The sequence below is a fragment of the Alosa sapidissima genome, chromosome 1 (assembly GCF_018492685.1).
Source record: "Alosa sapidissima isolate fAloSap1 chromosome 1, fAloSap1.pri, whole genome shotgun sequence".
NCBI classification, from domain to species: Eukaryota; Metazoa; Chordata; class Actinopteri; order Clupeiformes; family Clupeidae; genus Alosa; species Alosa sapidissima.
The window spans coordinates 32,905,407-32,927,268 of record NC_055957.1 but is presented as its reverse complement, the minus strand read 5'-3'; the positions used below and the strand labels follow the sequence as shown (position 1 = coordinate 32,927,268).

Below are 21,862 nucleotides of genomic sequence, written 5' to 3'. Positions count from 1 at the left end.
TACACAGGGCTTCATTGGAGAGCACCCAACCTCAACCGAAGGCAGCTGGGGTGGGAGACAGCTGTCAAGACGTCATCACCGCCGATCAATATGAGGGGCCGGCGAAGGGAGGAGGGGGTTAAGTCCGACCGCAGGGGTGATGGACGTGCTCTTTTATCGCCGCACAATCAAGCCGAACCGAGCCCCCCACCCCCCTCCTTTCTCCCTCTTCTCCCCCTGATAACCCCACAGATCCATCTCCCCTCAGGATCAGTCCGACCCCCCAACCCCACCCCCCCACCCTCCTCGGCCCCCTGGGGACTGAGACAGATACAATGTTGCAGGCATCCAGACAATCCCTCTCTCTGGAGGTGAAGCCTCCCTGAATGGCATTATTGGTAGTATTGGTGTGGAATAGAAGAGGGGGGCAAAGGGGAGGAAGGGAGTAGAGGTACCCCCCCCCCCCCCCTTTTCACATGACCCTGCCCCTCAGGCTAGGACAAAAGGGCCTGCACAATGCAGGGCCCGGCAGAGGATCTGGAAGGCGGGGGCATTCAAAAACCCAGTTTGAGCGACGGGCCCCGGAGAGTGAAGGGCATCTTTGAACTTTTTTTAGCTCTTTGTGTCGTCGGGTTTTTTTTTCTCTCCCTCTCTTTTTTTGGAAGGTTGACAACACGCTACCATGTATGATAAGTAGCTAGACGCCCCGCTGGTTTGAGGGACGCAAACACTTCCAGAGAGTACCACTCCTCTAGTCTCCGACCCCCCCCCCCCCCCCCCCCCCACACACACACACACACACACACACACCGCCTGTCTCTCCTGTCTCAGCTGTCAGTCAAAAGATAATTGACATTAAAATAGGATCTGTGTATAATCAGTGTCCATTTCCATGGGAGACGAGGCCCTGCTGGGTCTGGGGGGCTAAAGGCTTTGGCACTGCTGGTGTGGGGGTTGTACGACACTTGGATATGCTTGGATCTGGTGGGATTGAGCAGAAGCTTTGAGATGAATGTGTGTGTGTGTGTGTGTGTGTTTGTGTGTGTGTGTTTGTGTGGATGAGTGTCGCCATATTGTGCAGTGTGTTCACCAAATGCAGGTGGGCTTTGAACCCTTCTGTCACACTGCGAATGCCGGGGTTTTCTGTTGCCACGCATTGTAATGACTGTATAAATAATTTAGCTGCTTTGGCACCCATTTGAGGGCGTAGCGTAAGGCCTTTCAAGTTATCTAGTTAGAACAGCTGGATGTGGGGTGGGTGGGGGGGAAATGTAATTATTCCCGTTTCACTTGTCTTCTGGTTTCGCTCGCATGTGGAGGAGTACAGACGCTGGTCCTGTGTGCCCGTCCGCAGAGTGGGGCGAAGAGAAAAGAAACGATTAAAAGCCTGCGAATGGGCCTTCCTCTTTGAAAGGATGCGCTGGAAGTTCTTTGAGGTTGATGGGGATTGGGTTGGCATCAGAAGCCCCTTAAATGGGCTGGATTACGCTGCAAGAGGAGCCGGACCAGTCGCATATCACACCATTTCAGAGTAGCGTCCCGTCCGAAATCTGATTCCAGACCCTGATGAAGGCTTAGTACTGTTTTTTTGAATGCTACAGCCCTAGCTAATAAAGGCTTTTCAACTTTTTTTAGTCCACCGAGTGCCTGGTTTTGGATTTTTTTTTGTCAGCGAGAGGAGTCGGAGGACCAGTCGCACATCACACCATTTTAGAAGACCAAGTAGTGTCCCATCAAAAATCTGTCTCTCAGTATGTTTACCTAGAGATACACACCCCTGCCCCACACACTGAATTCTGCCCTTTACACACCCCTGCCCCACACACTGAATTCTGCCCTTTACACACCCCTGCCCCACACACTGAATTCTGCCCTTTTCTTTTTGGCGACTCACAGATGTAGTAGTACTCGTGTCCCGGGCGGAACTCGAAGCCCAGCGAGAAAGGCGTGAAGAGCTGGAACTTCTCGGAGAAGCGCAGTGGGCCGTCTGGGCTCTGTGGCCGGTTACACTCCCAGCGCTTGAAGCCGCGCATGCGGTGCTCGCACGTGGCGTAGCCGTCGTGGTTGACCATGAAGAGGATGTAGCGCTCCATCCGACTGTGCGGCTGAGGGGTGTCGTAGTACGGGCAGTAGACATCCAAGTAGTCGTTGATGCTGACCGCCACGGTGTACTCCCCATGCCAAAACCTGAATGGACAAAGAGAGAGTGCAATAGAGAGAGAGAGAGAGAGAGAGAGAGAGAGAGAGAGAGAGAGAGAGAGAGAGAGAGAGAGAGATAGCAGTGTTGATTAGTGATCGGGTAAGTGAACCAGGTAGATTTAGAAGGGGGTTAAACACACTTGGGAAAAAAAGGAAGAGAGAGCACTTGAAGGGGCTCTTAGACACACCCACATGGCTGTTTACAAGGGAGGGAGCCGAGCTGAGACCCACAAAAAATAAATTCCAAAGTAGGTCAGACGTGGGGGGAAGTGAGAAAGGCTCTTGGCGAAATGGAGCACTTTGGTGATGCTGGAGCCCATGGTTTCATGGGGAGATTTAAAGGCCATGTCTCCACAACTGATGGTGGAAATGAAGTAGTTGACTGAGAGCCTCTATCCGGGCGGAGAAAAAAAGATTTGTGCCTTTCTTTTTTTTAAGTCTTTAGGTGATTACGCCAGGCTTTCACAAGTTATTTAAATTGTACGTAAATGACAGTTAAATCCAGTCTGAGAGATACGTCCCCTAAATTAATTGCTTTTTACAAAACAGAGAAAAAAAATCTTTCACTACATTCTCAAGGCCTGTATGTTCTAAATAATCCCAGCAATTGGAGCTTAGTGATAAGTGAATTTGCCATGCAGCTACATCCTCTCTTTCTGACTATTGTCTATTTCAGACTATAGGGAGAACCATTGGAAAGAGAAAGACAGAAGAGTGAGAGGATGGCGAGGTAGAGAAAGACAGAAAGGAACAAGACGAGCAGAGAGAGGGAAAGGGGGGGAGGGAGGAAAATGGGGGGTAGAGACTGCCTGCCTTTGAAAATAAAATAAAAAAAACCCTCAGAGACATTGGCTGTGCACAGAAGTGATTTCAGATGTAGAAATGTTCTGTTTGCTGTTATATCAGAAAGAGATGTTTTTTTTTTTTTTTTTTTTGCATTTGCTGCACCACAATTTCTGGTTCCCTTTAGCGTTTCCAATTGCTAATTTTGTCTTGAGATTAAAAGTGAGGCTCATGCATTAAATGAGACGTTGCGCCGATGAAATGGGCATATGAAAAAATACATAGTGCAGCTATCCCCTCAGTTAGGATGCTTAACAAATATATCCACGGCTGGTACAACAGGCCAAAGAGAGCGCACCATCAGAAGTTCACGAGGAAGAAACACGAGAAAGCACTCACACGTGGAGGAATGAGAAAAAGATGTCACTTCTCTGGCCTGCAGGATGCCTCCCCTCCCCTCCCTCCTCCCTCCCTGGCGCTCTCCGCTGGGCGAGCCTCTTGTCTGCTCACCCAGAAGAGCTGGCCTTTGGAGCACCTGCTCCTGCTCGAGTTCCTGGCTGTCCATCTGCTGTACCGACTTCACAAGACAAACTACCAGCGAGGCCAGCAGCGCATACCTCGGCGGAGGGAGCACCTCGCACCTCTCACCAACAGAGCTGACAGGGACAGCCTGTGTGGACTTAAGGGGCCTCCCCCTTTTTTCAACCTGTCCGCCAAGGACACACTGCCTGGTCTCCTGGTGACTAACGGTCACGTATGGTGCAGCGATGGCTTTTTTTTTGTCATGTTAGAACTGTATTACAAATTAATCGATTCATTCATTTATCGTGATGAGATTTCAGTTTGAAGTAAGTTAATTCCATCTGCAGAGGTCTCATATCAAAAGTAGGCTATTTTTAAAATCCGAGGGCGAGTTTACTTAAGCGAAGAGAGATTCGGCTTATTTTATGACCCGGCTCTTTTGAACGTGTCAAAGCAATTAGTCTGTGTGGGGGAAAACTGCACTTTGTGTACATTACCAGGCCTAATAAATCTCCTGGTAGTCTCTACTTCTGGACACGTTCCGTAAACAGTCCCGGCTTTTTATTTTACAGCTATGAGTGATTACATTACAGTTACAATCAGTCGGTGATGGAGACACTCGTTTATTAAGGAGGCCACAGACTGACTGATGATGCGGGGCGTCAGGCTGAGAGGAAAAGCTCTTTGCCGGCTGCCACGTCCAAAGGCCATTTCTCTTCCTGGTGGCTAAACCTTGTGAAGGTTCCTCCGGAGCGTGGGGTGACGTGTTTATGCCTTGCGGTGAAGGATGGAATCCAGGCAAGTCCAGCCGCTTCCATAACCGACTCATCAATAGGCGCTCTGATTTGTGCCAGCGCCGAGCAGTTTACCAATCAATGAGTTTGTTCAAACACAGCTTCAAATTATGCTGTTGTTAGAACAAAAGACAGAGGGGGAAAAGAGACAGACAGAGAGAGAGAGAGAGAGAGAGAGAGAGAGAGAGAGAGAGAGAGAGAGAGAGAGAGAGAGAGAGAGAGAGAGAGAGAGAGAGAGATCGAAAGTGAGACGGGGAGTGAGAGAAGAGGAAAAAAGACAGAACTAACAGCCTCAAAGAAAATGTGGCGGAATGTTAAACAGTGGGATGCTCGTGCTCGGAGGGATCAAAGAGCCTGGTTTCCTCCTCCTCCTCTCCCCCTCCACTGACTCACTCTCCCTCTCCCTCTCTCTCGCTCTCTCTCTCAGTCTCCCCAGATAGGCGGAGAGACGTACGGAATTGTAAACAAAAACAAAATAGATCCTCTCAGTGTGACGCCTCTCGGTCACCTGCTGCAGGCTCACACGTTCCCTTTGTCTCCAGGAGCCCTGATATGTAGACTGATTCACAGATAAAGAAACACTGCAGCTGCGCTCCACACGCAAGATGTGACACAAGGTATATGGCATCATGGAGATGCTATATGAACATAAACATAGGAGAACATGATACACACACACACACACACACACACACACAGCCATGCTACCACTATAGCGACTACATATGGTGTAGACACTCACTCACTCACTCTGTGCACACACACACACACACACACACACACACAACATTTATTTGCACCCACGGCCCCAAAACCACTTTCTGGTCACCAGGGAAAAGCCTTGTACTCATTTCTCACTTCGCAGGGTTGAGTTTTTTCGCCTTTCTGGTCATTAATAGTAGAGCAGGCAGGGAGCCGGGTACCAGTGTGACTTAAAACTGCTTCATCCCTCACACACACACACACCCACCCACCGACATACAAGTTCCTGGGGATGCCTTCAAAACTTTGATTTCCAGCCATGCAAAATGGCGATGATGCTATGATTTATACCCGCAACAGTGCAGAGTTAAATCACTATGTGATTTGCAAAAGCCCTTCCATTAAAAACACATTAATCACAAATGGTGGTGAAACGTGTGGACAGTACTCCAGGGAGGAGCCAGACATGTGTGGAGGCATCTGCCCATGACTCACACGTGTGGTGTTGTGTGGTGTGGCGCAGTGTGGTGTGGTGTGGTGTGGTGTGGGGTGATGTGGTATGGTGTGGTATGGTGTGTGGTGAGGTGTGGTGCTGTGAGGTGTGGTGTGGTGCTGTGAGGTGTGGGGTGGTGTGGTGAGGTGTGGGGTGGTGGTGTGAGGTGGTGCAGTGAGGTACTGGGTGGTGTGGGGTGGTGCAGTGAGGTGTGGGGTGGTGCAGTGAGGTATGGGGTGGTGCAGTGAGGTGTGGGGTGGTGCTGTGAGGTGTGGGGTGGTGCAGTGAGGTGTGGGGTGGTGCAGTGAGGTGTGGGGTGGTGCAGTGAGGTGTGGGGTGGTGCTGTGAGGTGTGGGGTGGTGCTGTGAGATGTGGGGTGGTGCAGTGAGGTGTGGGGTGGTGTGGCAGCCGAGGCGTGGACCTGCAGCGTCAGACCTCCCAGACAGAGAGGGCTCTTGTGGTGACACCCAGTCGGCAGGCACAGCACAAAGCCGAGCCTCTCAGCCTCGCCCTCCCTCCCCTCAGCACCAGATAAAAGAAACAAGAGAGCCCGCTTATCCCACCGACTATCGGGTGCCCAAATCAGATGCTAGAGCCTGGAAAACAGGAGTTGGCTGTGTAAAGAGGTGTGTGTCTTGAATAGTGTATTATGGGTGATGGGTAGTGTGTGTGTGTGTGTGTGTGTGTGTGTGTGTGTGCATGTGGGTGTCTGGATGTTGCAAGTGCCTAAAGGAATGGCAGCAGTTTCCATGGCATCATTTTCTTCTCTAAAATGGGTTTGAGTTTTGTTTATGCATCATCACTTTTTAGGAGTGGGTTTTGAACATGTATCATGCCCAGATATTCTACATAATTAAACCAAAGACAGCATGGTCATTTTAATAATGACTGAATTTATTAGACATGACATGGTATTCATTTTCATTAGAAGTGGAAGTGCTTACACAATTTAATTTAATTGCTTATAATACACTATTAGGTACAAATACTGTATACTCTTTTACGTTCCCTACATTGAAAAGAAAATATTCTGATATCATACAATTCAGCTCTAAACCTGTTTAGCGGTATATTCTCTTATCTAAATTGGTTTATATAATATATTTTATATATTTAACTTTCAATAAAAATGTGAAAAAGGGCATGTTTTATTATTCCTGTATCATTGTATAGCATATGGGACATACCAAACTCCTCCAATCCCCATCTCTTAATAAGAAGTTCTTCCAAGAATTCTTGAAGCTGGCTTATAATCTGATCCATTACGTGGTTTTAATGGAAATTAAAATAAAAGGCCGGTGAGGATCTCAATCATGGCCTCCAATGGCCAGCCCCAGCTGCAGCCATTAATCAGCGGCATTGACTGCCGGAGCAGACGGCTGTATGATAGATGATGTCTGGATCTGGGCTCTCCCTGTGGTGGTGACAATAGCGGTTGGGCCGTGCTGAGCTGCCGAGGCTCCGCTGGGAGACGGCTGCTCCCTCGCCGAGTCCGGCCCCGGCACTCCGGCTGCATGCGCTCAGCCTCATTACGAGCCGACAGCCCTGGATCGCGAGCAGCAGGGTGGCCGCAGGCGCCCGGCAGGGGAGAGAAAGTGGGAAGGCGCTACACTTCTGGGCCGAGTATTACCAGCGTCGCCGGGGCGGCTGGATGTGGGCCTAGCACTGCCGCGTGATGTCACACTCTCATTTGCCGGGGCTTCAAATCCCCGCCACAGTCCGCCCCCCCTGTGGACATGGCGGACTTTTTGTGTGATTTCCAGGAGCTTTGTGCAGCTGCTAGCACAGTTTGCTGTCCCTGAAAAAAAAAAGCTAAAGCCGGTGCATCTGCCTGCCTGATTTACAGACCCCCGGCAGCGGGTAGCTGAAAGCTCACGCCATCATGCCGAATGGCCAATTACAGGTGTTTATACAGCAGGTGGAAATGGTTATCGAGATTCTCCCGGGTCGTTTATGGGCTCGTAAAGATGAAGTTTCCCTGTTCCCCCGGGATTCATTACCACAAAGGGCACTGCTTTGCCAAGGTGATGAGATTAAAAAAAGCACCACGCTTCCACTGGCCTCGGAATGCCAATGCTCTCTATTGGCGAGACTGTGGGGGGGGGTGTTCCATTTTATTTGAAAAGACGGCGATGAAGGACAAATAGCGAGCTAGCTTGTGGGGCGCTTATTCTGAACCCTCACTGCCAAGTTGGAGTAAGACTGAACAGAACACCACAAAAAACCTTGTCAAAATAATAATTGACCCATTAACAATGAGCTCTGCATTTTTATACGCTCTTCAAATGCTTGTTTGATCATTATGCCACAGTTGTTTTTTTTTGGGGGGAGGGGGGGGGGGGTAGTTTAATTAACACTTGTGACTTGAAATTGCTCAGATCTCAGGATTGGCATTCCGTGGACATTTTGGATTACAGCGAGGACATGCCTTTCTCTAAAACAGTGCGAGGAACTCTGTGTGAAGGTCACAAAGTAGCTCGAACCTTCGTCACTGTCAATGCAAAAGTATCAGCTAACAAAGCCTGTATAAATTGAGATCTTTGCAGAAGGCAAATGCCAAACGCCCGCAGAGCTTGCATCACCAGCCGCATACTGTGTGGAGTGAATTGAAAAGAAGTCCTCAATGGAATTAGTTTAAGGTGAATGTCACCAGAGAAATAACAAGGAACTCAAGTCTGACCCGAGCCCTCTGCAGCATAGCAACACAGGGAGGATGATGGGGTGAGCATGGAAGCGGAGGCAGCCAGCTCAGGTGCTTCCGACTGAGGAAAAGAAAGCAGAGACTCGTTGCATAAAGTGTGAAGTTACCCAATTGAGAGGCAAAAACTTTGGTGGAAACTGGGTCCCATCAATTGGACGCGAGATATTTGGTAAATGAGAGAGACTAATTGTTTGGCACCTGAAACGACAGACAACGGTGCAGAATTTCAATCAAAAGAGATTAAAATTTCAAACTTTTCCCTCCCCTTGAATAATAAGAACCCGGTAATGGGAACAACTGAGCTGTCTACACACACACACAGACACAGACGACACACACACACACAGACACAGACACAGACACACACACACTTCTCCTTGTGCCATCTCTGCTCTGCAGTAACACAACTGGGATCATATGACACCATTATCAGGTGAGTGAGCAGGCACTGTGGTTGCAGTGACTGCACACAAGCCTCTGGATACAAATGCACAGTGACGAGTTGACAGCAAGGTCGAAGTAACGTTGATTGACACTCTAATTGCTGCAACAGTTCCCGAGCACTACCATCTGTTGACTTTTTCGAGGAATTAATCAGGCGGCGTGGCATGTGTTCAGCATTCCTGGGTGTCGAATGTGCCACTGATGTCCCCATTTGCGCTTCCAAAAAATAAGTGAAAAATTATTTCCAATGCTCACAGTGGACCCTGATAATTTCAGTATGCGGCTGCTACAATGACAAGCCTCTCTGCCTCAAATTTGCTTGTTCTAAACATGGCAAAGCTGCAGAATGCCAGACGTGTTCACTATGTAGGCCAGCTCACCTCAGTATGTGACATGAGATCCTATAAAAAGATGCTCCTGTGTGTGCGCATTTGTGTGTTTTAACTCTCACTGGAGGACAGATTGGATTTCATGTCTCATGTCGGAAACGCCGGGACGACATGTCCTGCCGCATGCCTCTCCGCACCACTGAGGAACCTGACAGCCATGATGCAGACACAACATTTCATCGCACAACCGCAAGGCCACACACTTGGCAATGAAACCTGGCAGTAATGATATGGGTTGATGCAAACACAATGTTAAAATGATACATGTGCAGAGTAGACGCTGTTAAGGGTCCCAACCAAAACAATAGCCCTCTCCCTTCTGCCAGTTAAAGAGTTCAGCTCAGGCTGTGGGACTTTCCACTTTAGAAGCAGTGGTTGGGGAGAGCTGTAGTGATCCAAAGTGGTTTTTAAAGTCTTGTTCAAAAACCAGGACTCTATTTTTCTCCTTCACTGACCAAACCTTGACCCCTGGATAGCTCTGGAAATAGGTATCTGCTCAAGGGAATAGCTTGGGTCCAAAAAAAACCCCCACAGCCCTAATTCTATAGCAAATGAACAAATCATTGCCTCCAGACCCCACGTCCAGATGTGTCTCTTTCCTTTTCACTCGTCAGTTGTGTGTCACATGAAATCAGCTCACACCGGCAGGGAGACAGCACCCTGGAAAATGGCTCCGTCTTAAGCAGTCGGGGGCCAGGTCTTACTAACAGAACGATAACAATGTCCTCTATGTTGCTGAGAAACAAAGCATGTGGAGACTGGCTGTGCCACAATAAAATCTTTTGGTCTCATCACACAGGCACAAAAATCCATTTATTTTATTTTCCACTGCTGAGCAACAAATGTCCATGGAACCAGAACACTGCTGCCTACTCAAGAAAATGATGTGAATCATGCTTTTGATAAAATCCTGAGATACCTCAGTACATCAATAAAACCACATTTGAACGCGCACATCCTAACAATTCCTTCAATATGACCATGTTTGATGCCATCTGTTTAGAAAATGAGAATAGAATATAACAAAAGTCTCAATCAGTCCAAGTGAGTTTCCATCTGAACCCTTTTACCGTCCCTCAAATGTGCATCTCTGCATGACCTGCTCCAAGATGCATTATTCAAAAACAAGACTAAAGACACTACACTCACCCTCTCAGAGTAGACACACACAAGGAGCTATCAGTGGTACCATACTTATTGAGAAACATTTCGGTTAAATGAATGGAGGTGTGAGTGCACTTCACATAATCATAATCCTCTCCTTGTCAGCCTTAATGGCTGAAACTAGTTCTGCTGGTGGACTGGACTTCTCAAATCTAAAAAATTACACAGCCATTTATGTAGCCTAAATATCATTGCATTTTTTTTTCTCTGTCATCACAACATAAGCTTTTGCCACAGGGAGTTTGGGAAATTAACTGGCTGAAATTGGAGTGACAACAGCTGCACATTTTATTTATGAATACAAAAATGCACATGTAACCTTGTTGACTGGCACCAAAACAACACTTCAAAGACATTTCCAAAATTCGGTCACAGATGGCCTGTATAGGAATTGCATCTAGTTAAAATCCACAGCTATTTGAATTGCAGTTAATACTTAATATCTTTATTGTAAAGGATGCCATTTCAAAAAGAAACAATTCCAAAAACACATCACATAGATAACATATAGGCAAAAGATAACATATAGGCAAAACAGCAGAAACACAAAGGCTAATTTATTGTGTAAAAGAGGGCATACACAAATTAAGAGATTTTTTTAAGCACAATCTTTCTCAGCAGGCTAAGGACTCCACCTAAATAATTCAATTTATCCAAACTGTTGCTTCTGGCTTTATTCATATTTAATATTTCCTTTTGAAGCTCATTAATTAGTTTTGCTAGCGCTGCTGTTTTCACATTCCATTTTCCTTCCTTTAACCCCCCGTCCCATGTTAGATGGCACTGACTAATTAGAATAAGAGGGGCTGCTGATCCCGCTCTCTTCAGGGTTAGCAACGCTAACACGGCTGTTGTGAGGAGGGAGGGGAGCCTTGCCCCTCCATAATGACAGCCATCTTGCCACAGGGAGAGTACAGTGAGAGAAATGAGCGTCTGTGTCTGTGTGGGTGTGTACAAATGGTGTGTTTGGCAAGACGACAGAGACACAAGACATCTTGCGGCTAAAATCAAAATCTGAAATACCAGCAACAGCAAGACGGAGACAAGGGGTACTCTTCAAGGACTGAATAGCAGTGGAAAAGATAGACTCAAAGACACATTTTAAGACACCATTTCTATTTTTTTGGTGATAAATTGGTTGACTCAATGCCAGTGACAGTTTGGTGAACACCGTCACAGTGACCAAGAGGCTAATGACTTTCATGTCAATCTGCAGAGGCTAATATGAATGCGGCGTAAATGATTATATCCCCAAGTGCTATTAGCCATTCAATCACTTCAGCTGCAATGTGTCGCCTGACTTAAATCAATTAAAATCCTCAGAGTCCGAGGGTTGACTGACAGTTCCTTATCTGTCACGCTTCATCCAAAGAGAACTGGTGGCAAGCTGGCATGACACAGAGCATGATCACAATGGAGAGAAGGAAAGAGGGGTCAGGTGACTCGCATGTCAGTTAAGACACCAACATCCTTTTTCACTTAACTGCAAAATGGACATTATATGCTTGGGCCCTGTCGTTGGCCTATAATGAACGGGCAATGTCAATGAAGAGGGGACTGAATGCTATAAATACCGCAGGTAAAAGCCTGCACTGTCATGTTGAATGCCTCTCAGCATGATAGTCAGGCCCACGTTTAAACAGAGCTTTGTCCTTGTACCCCTGAACATGCTGCATTAGGTGAGGTTGTAGGTGTGGGCCTACTTTACTTCACTAAGTGCAATGGTGTACTGTGTGTGTGCGCGCATTTATGTATGCCACCGTAGATTTCCGATAGGTGTTTTTATGTGTTAGAAATAATGAGATTGGGCCTGAGAGAGGCATCTGTGTGGTAATGAATTTGTGTTAAATGTCGCTAAATTAATCACCGTGTACGATAAAGCCTCAGGAGATCTGCCTTCATTTGATTATCAGCACACATTCTCTCTCTCTAACACACACACAGTCACACACTCTTGAAGTGCACAGGAAGTGTAACTAAATGAAGTGGAAGAGAAGTACTTCCGACAAAAGGAATGAATTCTCAAACAAATACCACAGCCGCATGCCGGGAGTGCCTTAAACCCGACTGCAAAGGGTGCTGATGCATCCAGTATCCAGTCACAAGAAGCGCTCCGCTCTGGTAAGCACTAAGTCACGGGGCTCAAGCAGAATTGCTTTTGGACAGGACCCTGGCACTCTCCCGCACACTCGCTCTCCCTCTCTCTCGGCTTGCGATATCTTCTCCGAGAATTAGCACGGATCAATGCCCTCTTGGTAGGCTCTGTGAGAGCGCGGGAGAGCACTGCTTTAGCAGATGGCGTGCCGTTTGTCACATCGATTGACTCTTTGCTCAGAGAGACGCTGGGCTGGCACCAGCGGGACAGGTCGGGGTCCAATGGCTGATTGAGGGTGTGGAGTTTTCACATGGCTCTTATAACCACCCATACTGTCATCCCAGCAGGGGCACTTGCTATTCATAGTCTGGACCTGATACTGATATCCTTAATGTTTTCCGATTCCTTATTTCATACTTATCTTTCGCTTTCATGGGAAAGGCAACAGATGAAAGCGAATGTCTTCCTTGTCATAAATCGCCGGCAGCAGAAATTCTCGCTGTAGCACTGCTGGACTCTCATATGTATTTTATTTATAGAAGCTGGGACTAATCATATGACTGTAACTGTGACGTGGATACGGAGTGAACGTGTGCTTGTGGCTAGATTGGTTTGAGTGGAGTTTGGTTATGCATTTTTTTAAACGGACTTTCATTCTCAAGAGGTATAAAGATTTTTTGCTCATAAATTTATACAGTTTCTTATAGTTTGTTTGGTTAGTAGTGGCAGAAAGCCAAGGTGGAGACAGCTGGTCTAAACCACAACGTAAGTATATTGGTGATGCTATTAATCACAGCCAACAATTTTGCATTCCTGTCAGGCAGTAGAAACAGAGACGATATTTACTGGCCATTTATAATAGAGACCCAGCAACTTGCAGAGTTTGACCTTGAGTGGACTCCAGTATATCCTCATGAGATTGAGGACATATATAGACTCTCTTACAAACACACAGAGAAACACAAAAACAAATACACACACATATACAATGTGTGTCTGTGTGTGAGAGATAGACACACACACACACACACACACACACACACACACACACAGTGTGTGTCTGTCTCTGTGTATGTATATGTGTGTCTAAAAGAGGGATTACTGCATGCCAGTGGACACAAGTCACTGTGAACATCACTGACAGTCTCAAGGAGGAGTAAGACACATATGGAGCTGAACTAGTCAGTGGGAATCGTGCCTCCTCTCCTTCTCCATCTCCTGCTTCTCTTCTCCATCTCCCATTTCCTCTCCCCCTGCTTTCCTCTTTAAAATTCCCTGAGTGGATAATGTATTCCTGGGCTCTCCCACCGCCTCTCCGTGCCCATGGCTAAGCGGAGATCAGACGGTGAGATCTATCGGGTCTCTCTTGGCAGTGCTGGCTCGCTGCCTCGCGCTCGGTCCCAGCACTCTGTGTTATGTAAACACGCTCTGCTCTCTCTCCGTGCGAGAAGCGGGAGGGGGGGGTGGGTTGCTCATTTGCACATCAAAGCACCCAGAGATGCTAGTCATCATAAGCAGAGTGGCATGTTAATTGTTGTGTAGGTTAAACTTGCAGATAAAAAAAGAGACAGAAAGGTTAGCCTAACCTACATTTATATATAAATATATATAAAAATAAGCCAGACAGACACTATGCTTTGTTTTCATTTTCCCTTTTCCCCACACTGTGTGCTATCTGATTGAAGTTGATGTTGAACCAGCTTTTGATTTGATTTCCCTGGTGACAACTCTTCACTCGATCTTTGTCAACCTTGAGGAAGTTTCTCGAACTTCTACTTTTATCATTTCCCCTTAGAGGTTATAGTTGAATCCTGGGTTTCACATTGCATTAAATAAAATGTCCTATGCTGCTGGCTGTGCCTGAGTGAAGGAAACAGGTCCTTTCACTCCCATCCTATTTCTGGTTATGCAAAGACAGATTGCTAATAATGTACAATTTGCGTGTGTATTCAAATGATGTTTATCCACCACTGGGACATTGCTCATCATGGATTTGCATGATTTAAGGAATTACTGCCCAACACAGACATTAATCACACAACTCCATAATCAAAGCAGAATAACGACTACAATCAAAGTGGACTAATTACCATCACCCTCCCATGTTATCAACTATGGTAATACAGATTTTGAAGACTGCAAACAAGTGTTCCATTGAGGCATCAGAAGAAACCAATTGTGCAATGGCTATCTCCCCTTGAAAGCAATCAGACCTGGTCAGCTTTTATTTGTGGGGACAGTGACACAAAGGCTTGGATGGGCCACAGTTTTTGGGACGCAGTGGGTGGCCTTCAAGCCGACTACACTGTCCCCTACACCACTGAAGCTGTATCAAAGTCAGGCAGCAAATCGTTATGGGACGTGACACAATGAATGTATTAGCAAAGATCAATACGCCTCTCTTTCTCTCTCTCTCTCACCCCTTGCTTGCTTGCTCTCTCATCATCTCTGATCAGGGACGCTCAGGCCTCCTCCTCCGCTCCCACGCTGCTGCGCCGGTTCTCTGCGGAGTGTGGAGCTGACGTCTTTGGTCACTAGGGGCCAATTAGAAGCGACACCTTCTACCTGTGCCGTCCCCACGCTCCCCTGCACCCCTGTCTCCGCCCGGCGAGTCAACAACACCGGGGACCCGGCGTCACACAACGCAACACAACCGCAACAGTTGCCAGCAGTCCGTCCGCCTCCCGCTTGTCGCACAAACAATGCAAAAAAAAAATCTCTTTTTACCGACAGGAACTCGTCCCCAGTGTCACGCCCCTGGACCGCTTCTTACTTCGAGAGCGTGGAAATGTGATCGGTAGGACTGACAAGATGGATGCTCGGGAGACATGAGACGTCTTGTCATCGGCGATGCGGATGCCTCATGACTGTTCAAGGCTCAAGATGTGTCAGACTGTCACCAGCTATACCTCGATGGGAAATGTGAGATGATTCCCCAAGGATGTTTACACTCGTGAGAAATGTCAATACCCTTAAACACGAAGCTCACCCCCACCACCTCTACCACAACACACCCATTCTCTTCACTGCCGATTGTTTTGAAAAACAAAAGCCCACAGTGTAACTTTAATGTGAACGTGGCTGTAATTAGTCCTTGGGGCAGCGGCTCCTGTGGGCAGTCGGGAAATAAATAATCTAAATCAAATCAATCCGCACGCCACCCCAGAATGCATGAATATAAAAACGCTCTGGTGTAGAGCTCCTCTCCCCTGATGAAATACATTAAAATATATGAATGCATAGGTAATACGCCCTTGAGCATGTAGGCATCTCTACACATTCAAACGCGCTGTGTACTGTGTATGTATTAGAAAGACAAAGGGAATGCAAACAGCACTTTTATACTTTTATTGTTTCCCTCCCTGGAACTTAAAAGACATGAAACCATTCATGCGCGACATGTTGCCCTTTCAGTGTGATACAACATAACACCTTTACCAGGAAATTCTAGTTGTTCCAACGTGTTGCTTGCTCTAATTACAGTCCCCTATGACATAGACTGATGGTGGTGAGCTGGTGAAAGTCACATTCAAATATGGCCAGAGGACATGCATACACATCTCACATAAGGGGAGATGGAACGAGAAGACGGGAGAGCACCCGATCTTAAGGGAAGAGCTGTATATGTACATGTACGCAACTATTGAAGGAGGAAAAAAAACAAGTTGACCCATTTCACACTGCAAACAATAACTGAGGCTGGTGTTGTCTTGAATACAATATCAAATCTCGGGTGACATTGATTGATGCACTCGCAGCTCCGTCTGCGTCTGTTCTTTGACATTCATACAGTGAATGACGCTCCAGCATGATTTAAGGCCGCCGGCTTTGGGTTTTGGGTTTGTTACATTTGCTTGGCTCTGTATGATAGAGAGATATCTTTCATGGATCACTGAAGCCATATGGCCACACTAGAAGTTAGTAATTGCACTAATTCCGCCAGCCTCCTCTCCTCTTGCCGTAGTAATTCTGGGAATGGGGGTGGATTTGGCATGTTTAATATTCTGCTGTGGGTCTCGTAGAGATGCGATGGGATGAAGCTCTTCGCCCTCCTGGCATCCCCGAGACGCCCACTTTGAGTTTCTCATCAATACAATTACTCACAAAGCTCACTGTATCCCCTTGTGTAGGTGGATTGGAGCAATTTTACACACAAAAACCCAACAAAATACACTTGGCATGGCATGATGCATCCAAACCCCTCTGCTGGAATCCTTTTTGTAAAGCTCTGAGTCCCTTTATCCACTTCAATAAATCACATACGTTTACTATGTGCATTTAGACTAGGGCGCTGTCGAAATTGGTGCGACGAGATGTCTATGATTTACAAGGTGTCTTCTGAAGGGGTCTGAGAGGGGTCCCAAGGAGTTCTTGGGACCGCCGGTTGTATGGTTGATCATTAATCATCCAGTGAGCCATAAACTCAGAGCAGCTGTGATTCGGGAGATTGGTTCGGGGGAGTGAGGGGTGACGGCCACACAATGAACGGCGCCACACAGGTGGTACAGTGCTGCAGCTCATAGGCTAATTGAAGATGGACCAACTCTTAGTTTACTACCAAAGTCACAAGGTATGCCAAAAAGTGAGTTAATTGTTACCAAGCAACTGTTTGTAGGTTCTACATCCAAGTGTTTTCAATTCTCTGTAGTTCAATGCCTTTAAGAAAATTATCGCAACCTCAAAGAGTGCTTTGATTTTGAACATGAAAAAAAAAACATTAACTGTAGCTCTTGAGCAAATATCTCAAAAGGTGACTAGCAGCTTGTGACTGGGCTGAAAAGCTGCATGCATTTTGTCCTTTCTTTCTCCTGACGGATATCTGGAAGAGCTTTCTGTTTGCGCTCCCCCCCACCCGCGGTCTTACAAGAGGGCACTGCCAGCTCCCTAACCTTTCGCAACAAAGGGACTTGAAGTGTGGTGCCAAGATATTATCGATGGGGGAAACATAATAACTCAAGTGGGGGTGCTCAGTATTCTGTCCAAAGCTGCTTCCTGATGCAAAGCAGCATCTCGCTGAGTGACAGGGCTGACACCGGCAATGGCCCATCGCTCCGTTCTGAGGGATTTAAGAGTCAGGGGGGATTCAGGGAGCATTAATCAAACAAGCGGTTATTAACTCTGACTGGAAATACGAACATGCTTCAGATCTGTCAGGGGTGCACGATGACTGATTCAAGGCACTCGAAGGAGAACGCGATTGAGATACCACACCAAAAGTGCTGCAATGCTGTTCAAAAAGGCTGATTTCTGGCACCTGGCCATATTTCTGACTTCTCATTTTGTCATTACCATTTTCATCATTGTGTCGCTACCAGAATATAAGCAAGCGCTGCCAAATTTGTGTCACTAATATTTCAAACTTAGAAGAATAATTCAGAAAAAGCTATTTGAAGCTTATAGTTACTTGGTATTATAGGAACATCAAATATCATTAAAACTCCGGGGAAAAAAAAAAACTTGAGTGCAACAAACAGAGCTGTCTTTGCCTGATTTATTTCACTGAGCCTAATTTGATGTGAATCAAGATGAGAGTTAAACAGCAAGTTGGGAAAGGATTGAGAAGATCGATCACAGGCAACTAAAAACAGGACACATCCTGTAATTAGACAGCAAACAGCCTCTAACCCAGTGATCCTCACTATTTTTTTCACAAGAGCCACATTGGCAGTGCAAAATCAAAAAGAGAGCCACTTTTACGACAACATACTAACTCACCTTTGCAAATGTGCATTTCTACATATAAATATCCCACAAAAAAAGAAATAACACAGCCAATACAGCTAAATATATACAGCTAATGCTTAAAGGAATTATCCGGAGTAAAATGCACTTTAGATCGATTTACAGATGATTGGGAGTACATACGTTGAGTTGACATCCAAATCATGTCATTCGGATGTGTTTTGAGAAAGTTCGATGTTACCATTTTTAGTCAAAGCTCGTTAGCGTGGAAGTGAGAAGGGCATATTATTTCGCCGCTACAAAACGCTATTTTTATACCTCTACAGTTCCAAACAACATTGCACTTACGTGGTAGTGAGTAGAGGGTCCCTAAAGCCAAACCGAAGTATCCCGAGGTCTTTATGTGGTCGGATAGAGAGTCCAGAATGAATTGATTGATCGATTGCCAAGTGTGCTGTGGAAATTCACAATTTCGTCGCCGTTTAAAAAAAAAAAAAAAAAAAAAAATAGTCCAGTATTTCTTTTGAAATTGAAATGAAGTTGTATGGACTGGACTATGTTTTTTTTTTTTTTTTTTTTAAACGGCGACGAAATTGTGAATTTCCAGAGCACACTTGGCAATCGACTCCTACAGCAGCAAAGATGGCAACATTTCCGGAAAGGTACTGGCTTGATGAAATTCATTCTGGACTCTCTATCCGACCACATAAAGACCTCGGGATACTTCGGTTTGGCTTTAGGGACCCTCTACTCACTACCACGTAAGTGCAATGTTGTTTGGAACTGTAGAGGTATAAAAATAGCGTTTTGTAGCGGCGAAATAATATGCCCTTCTCACTTCCACGCTAACGAGCTTTGACTAAAAACGGTAACATCGAACTTTCTCAAAACACATCCGAATAACATGATTTGGATGTCAACTCAACGTATGTACTCCCAATCATCCGTAAATCGATCTAAAGTGCATTTTACTCCGGATAATTCCTTTAATAACTTCCTTTCACCTTCATTATTTGGGTGAAGGAAGAAGTATAATTCAGATGTTGGCGTTTTTGTAGTGCAGTATTGTATGTGTATGAAGCACATTTGAAAAAAATATATTGGCTTGTGTTACCACATAGCCTACAGTGGGTCCCATTTAGAAATGGCCACATAGCACATTCACGCTTTCCGTGATACACGCAGCTGCATGAAATGTATTACAACTTATCGCCACAAGGTGGCAGTTTAAGTCCGCTGTAGCATTGCCGGTAAACAGGGCAGCGGATTGCATTCAAAAGCGTTGCAAGTGGCAGTGAGATACTGTAAGCAGAACGAAATTAAAGATCACCTCGTTGAAGTCATACAGTAGACTAGGCTAAATCAGAGCCTACTTTTGTTTTTATCAAGCTGGGGCCAGAGATGATTGCCTTTGGCGAACAGTTTGGGCCTACTCAAAATGAGTAAAACCAAATTTGGCGAAATCTCGCCAAAGCTGCATGCGAGCCACCAATTATAACTTGACGAGCCGCGCAATGAGTAACACTGCTCTAACCCTTTGCCTTTATGCTAGGGAAAATGGCACACATGCAGAGGAACACAAGAGGTTAAGTCAGTCTTTGGCTCAGAAATAGAAATAACACACAGCTAAGACCGCCAGATTTACAGACATGGCACTAAACTGAACTGAACTAGGATGATTTAGGCCTTCTCCAGGTAAGGGCTTTATTCCTCTTTAGGAAATTAGCCAATAGGACATTAACCTGAGCTCAATATGCTGCACCAATACAGAAACTGGGCCAGCGATGGGAACACCTGCAGTATTGTGGTGGCCAACAACAGAGCTCGGCATGCTTTCATCTCTGTACAATTCCGCATTTCAATGACAGAAACGCAGGAATTATCAAACCGTTGATTTCATTTTTGCCTGACAGGCAACACTCTATTGTAAAAGTAACATCAGGAACAATGAAGGGTTATGGCAGAAATGCCTAATCATGTCTTAAATATTTCAGATATGATCCTGCCACAGTCCAATAACAGAATGAATTTGTAATGGATTTTAAATGTATCCCATGTTTTATAGATGTGACTTCCACTAAGCGGTGGCTCACTGGTGCCTTTTGTATCTATATTTATGTGACCCATGTAGTATTTACAAAACAATTTTCACTCTGGACACATTGAGGTAACATTAATTATTAAAGGGACATTTTGTATCTGCTTTTTATAATCAGTTAACTAGATGGATAGGCTATATTCCCTGAATCTAAATGCAGTGCACAGTCACCACTCGGTTCTCAATAGGGCTCTCCTGAATAAAGCATAATTAGCTTAATCCCTCTATGAGGTTTGTGTTCAGATCACTTTTAAGGCAGGTAAGTATTTGCTAACAGGTGCACTTGGATAATATATTCAAATACTAATGGCCACCGTGATTTGAAAATAGTGCTTCAGCTCTCAGAATACAAACATGAGCCTCTCCAAACAACCATGCCTACACATATCCTACGGAGAAAAATAAATAATTGATCATCATCATGTGTAATTAAGATTTTTTTGCTGCTGCTTTGCAAAAATCCCATTTCCAGTGACAATGATGGTCCTGAGCAATTCTCCATATCCATACTCATGTGACTACCTAGCTCTACACACAATTGAGAAGTACGGCTCAGCGAGTGGATGTCTCATAAAAAAAAAAAAACGTGACTCCAAATATTGTCCATGAATTCAACATAAGAGGACTCTCTTTTCTACTGATTCTTATAAATGTGAGGACTCCTAGAAAAGCAGAAAATCTTGGAGGTTTAATCACTACCAAGGGCATCTAAGGAGCCTGCTGCAAAAAAAAAAAAAAGAAAAAAAAAAACCCACTTCTGTTCCTCCACATTATCTGAGACCTTAAGAACCAGGGAACGTCCTCGATCCAAAGTGCTCCTGCTCCGTCTGTCTTTCCCAATTAAGCGGACTGAAAGGCATGCGAGAGAGAAACACTTCTCTCTGGCCCACTCCACTCTCCTCCATGAAAGACTCGGAGATTTGGTGGAAGTCCACGCACAGCAGGGAGTCAATGAGGGTAGACAAAAACATGGAAAAAAAAAAAACACCACACACACACACACTACTCTCTTCCTCAGTAGAAAAAAAGACTTCAGCTCCCCTCTCATCCATCAAAGTCCCTCTAAGATGATCAAGCAAAAATTATGAGGGCAGAAAATTTTACTATAGCATATGAGCAGATGTCCGACAGATTCCAGACACCCATCCCATTTCCTCCTCTCTTGTGTTGCTAGGCCTTAACCCACCGTGGAGGACTGTGCCCCTCAGCTCAGGCTGCCTGTCCCCACCCCCCGACCCTGAGCCTGGAGACGCTGCCAAGGGAAATGGGGGTCGACCCAGAGAGGGGAAGCTATCCCTGTCAGAGCCATGACCCTCCATTTGGCACAGCAGCGAGCCTCCTCTACCCCCAAATCCTCCTCCCCCCCTCCCCCCTCTAAGCAGCCATGAATATACCTCTCAGACAATGCAGGGCCAGGCAATCTCCCCATGCTCTCTGAACCCCTCCACGCGCCTGCTGCAGCCCCCTCTCTCCCTTTTTCTCACTAAGTGTGTGTGTGTGTGTGTGTGTGTGTGTGTGTGTGTGTGTGTGTGTGTGTGTATTCATCATACAGGCCTTTGTTCTCCAAGGATCCCTGTGTATCTTTTAAAAACAAGTCAAAACAACTTATCAGACCTCTCCTTACCATCTGGGTCAAGAGAATGCATGATGGATTTTTTTTGGTCAATAATTCACGGGTGTTTCAGTAATCGATCAGAGTTTCTGTTTTCATTGAGAATGAAAAAAGTAGCTTAGTAGTATTGTAACACTTGGTCAGCACTTTAGCTGGAGAGTTTGCAGTGAGAAAGAAGTGGCTGGCTTTCTCGACCTTCCTTTCT

The 21,862-nt window shown here is 45.9% G+C and overlaps 1 protein-coding gene across 2 annotated transcripts in view; it reads right to left on the bottom strand.

The window, feature by feature from the left end:
- efna2a (ephrin-A2a) overlaps positions 1 to 21,862 on the bottom strand; it is a 38,741-nt gene that overhangs the window by 3,287 nt on the left and 13,592 nt on the right. For both annotated transcript variants that reach the window (XM_042079097.1, XM_042079173.1), the window contains exon 2: positions 1,874 to 2,166. In XM_042079097.1, the coding sequence (XP_041935031.1) occupies positions 1,874 to 2,166 (293 nt within the window). The remainder of the gene's footprint in view (positions 1 to 1,873; positions 2,167 to 21,862) is intronic.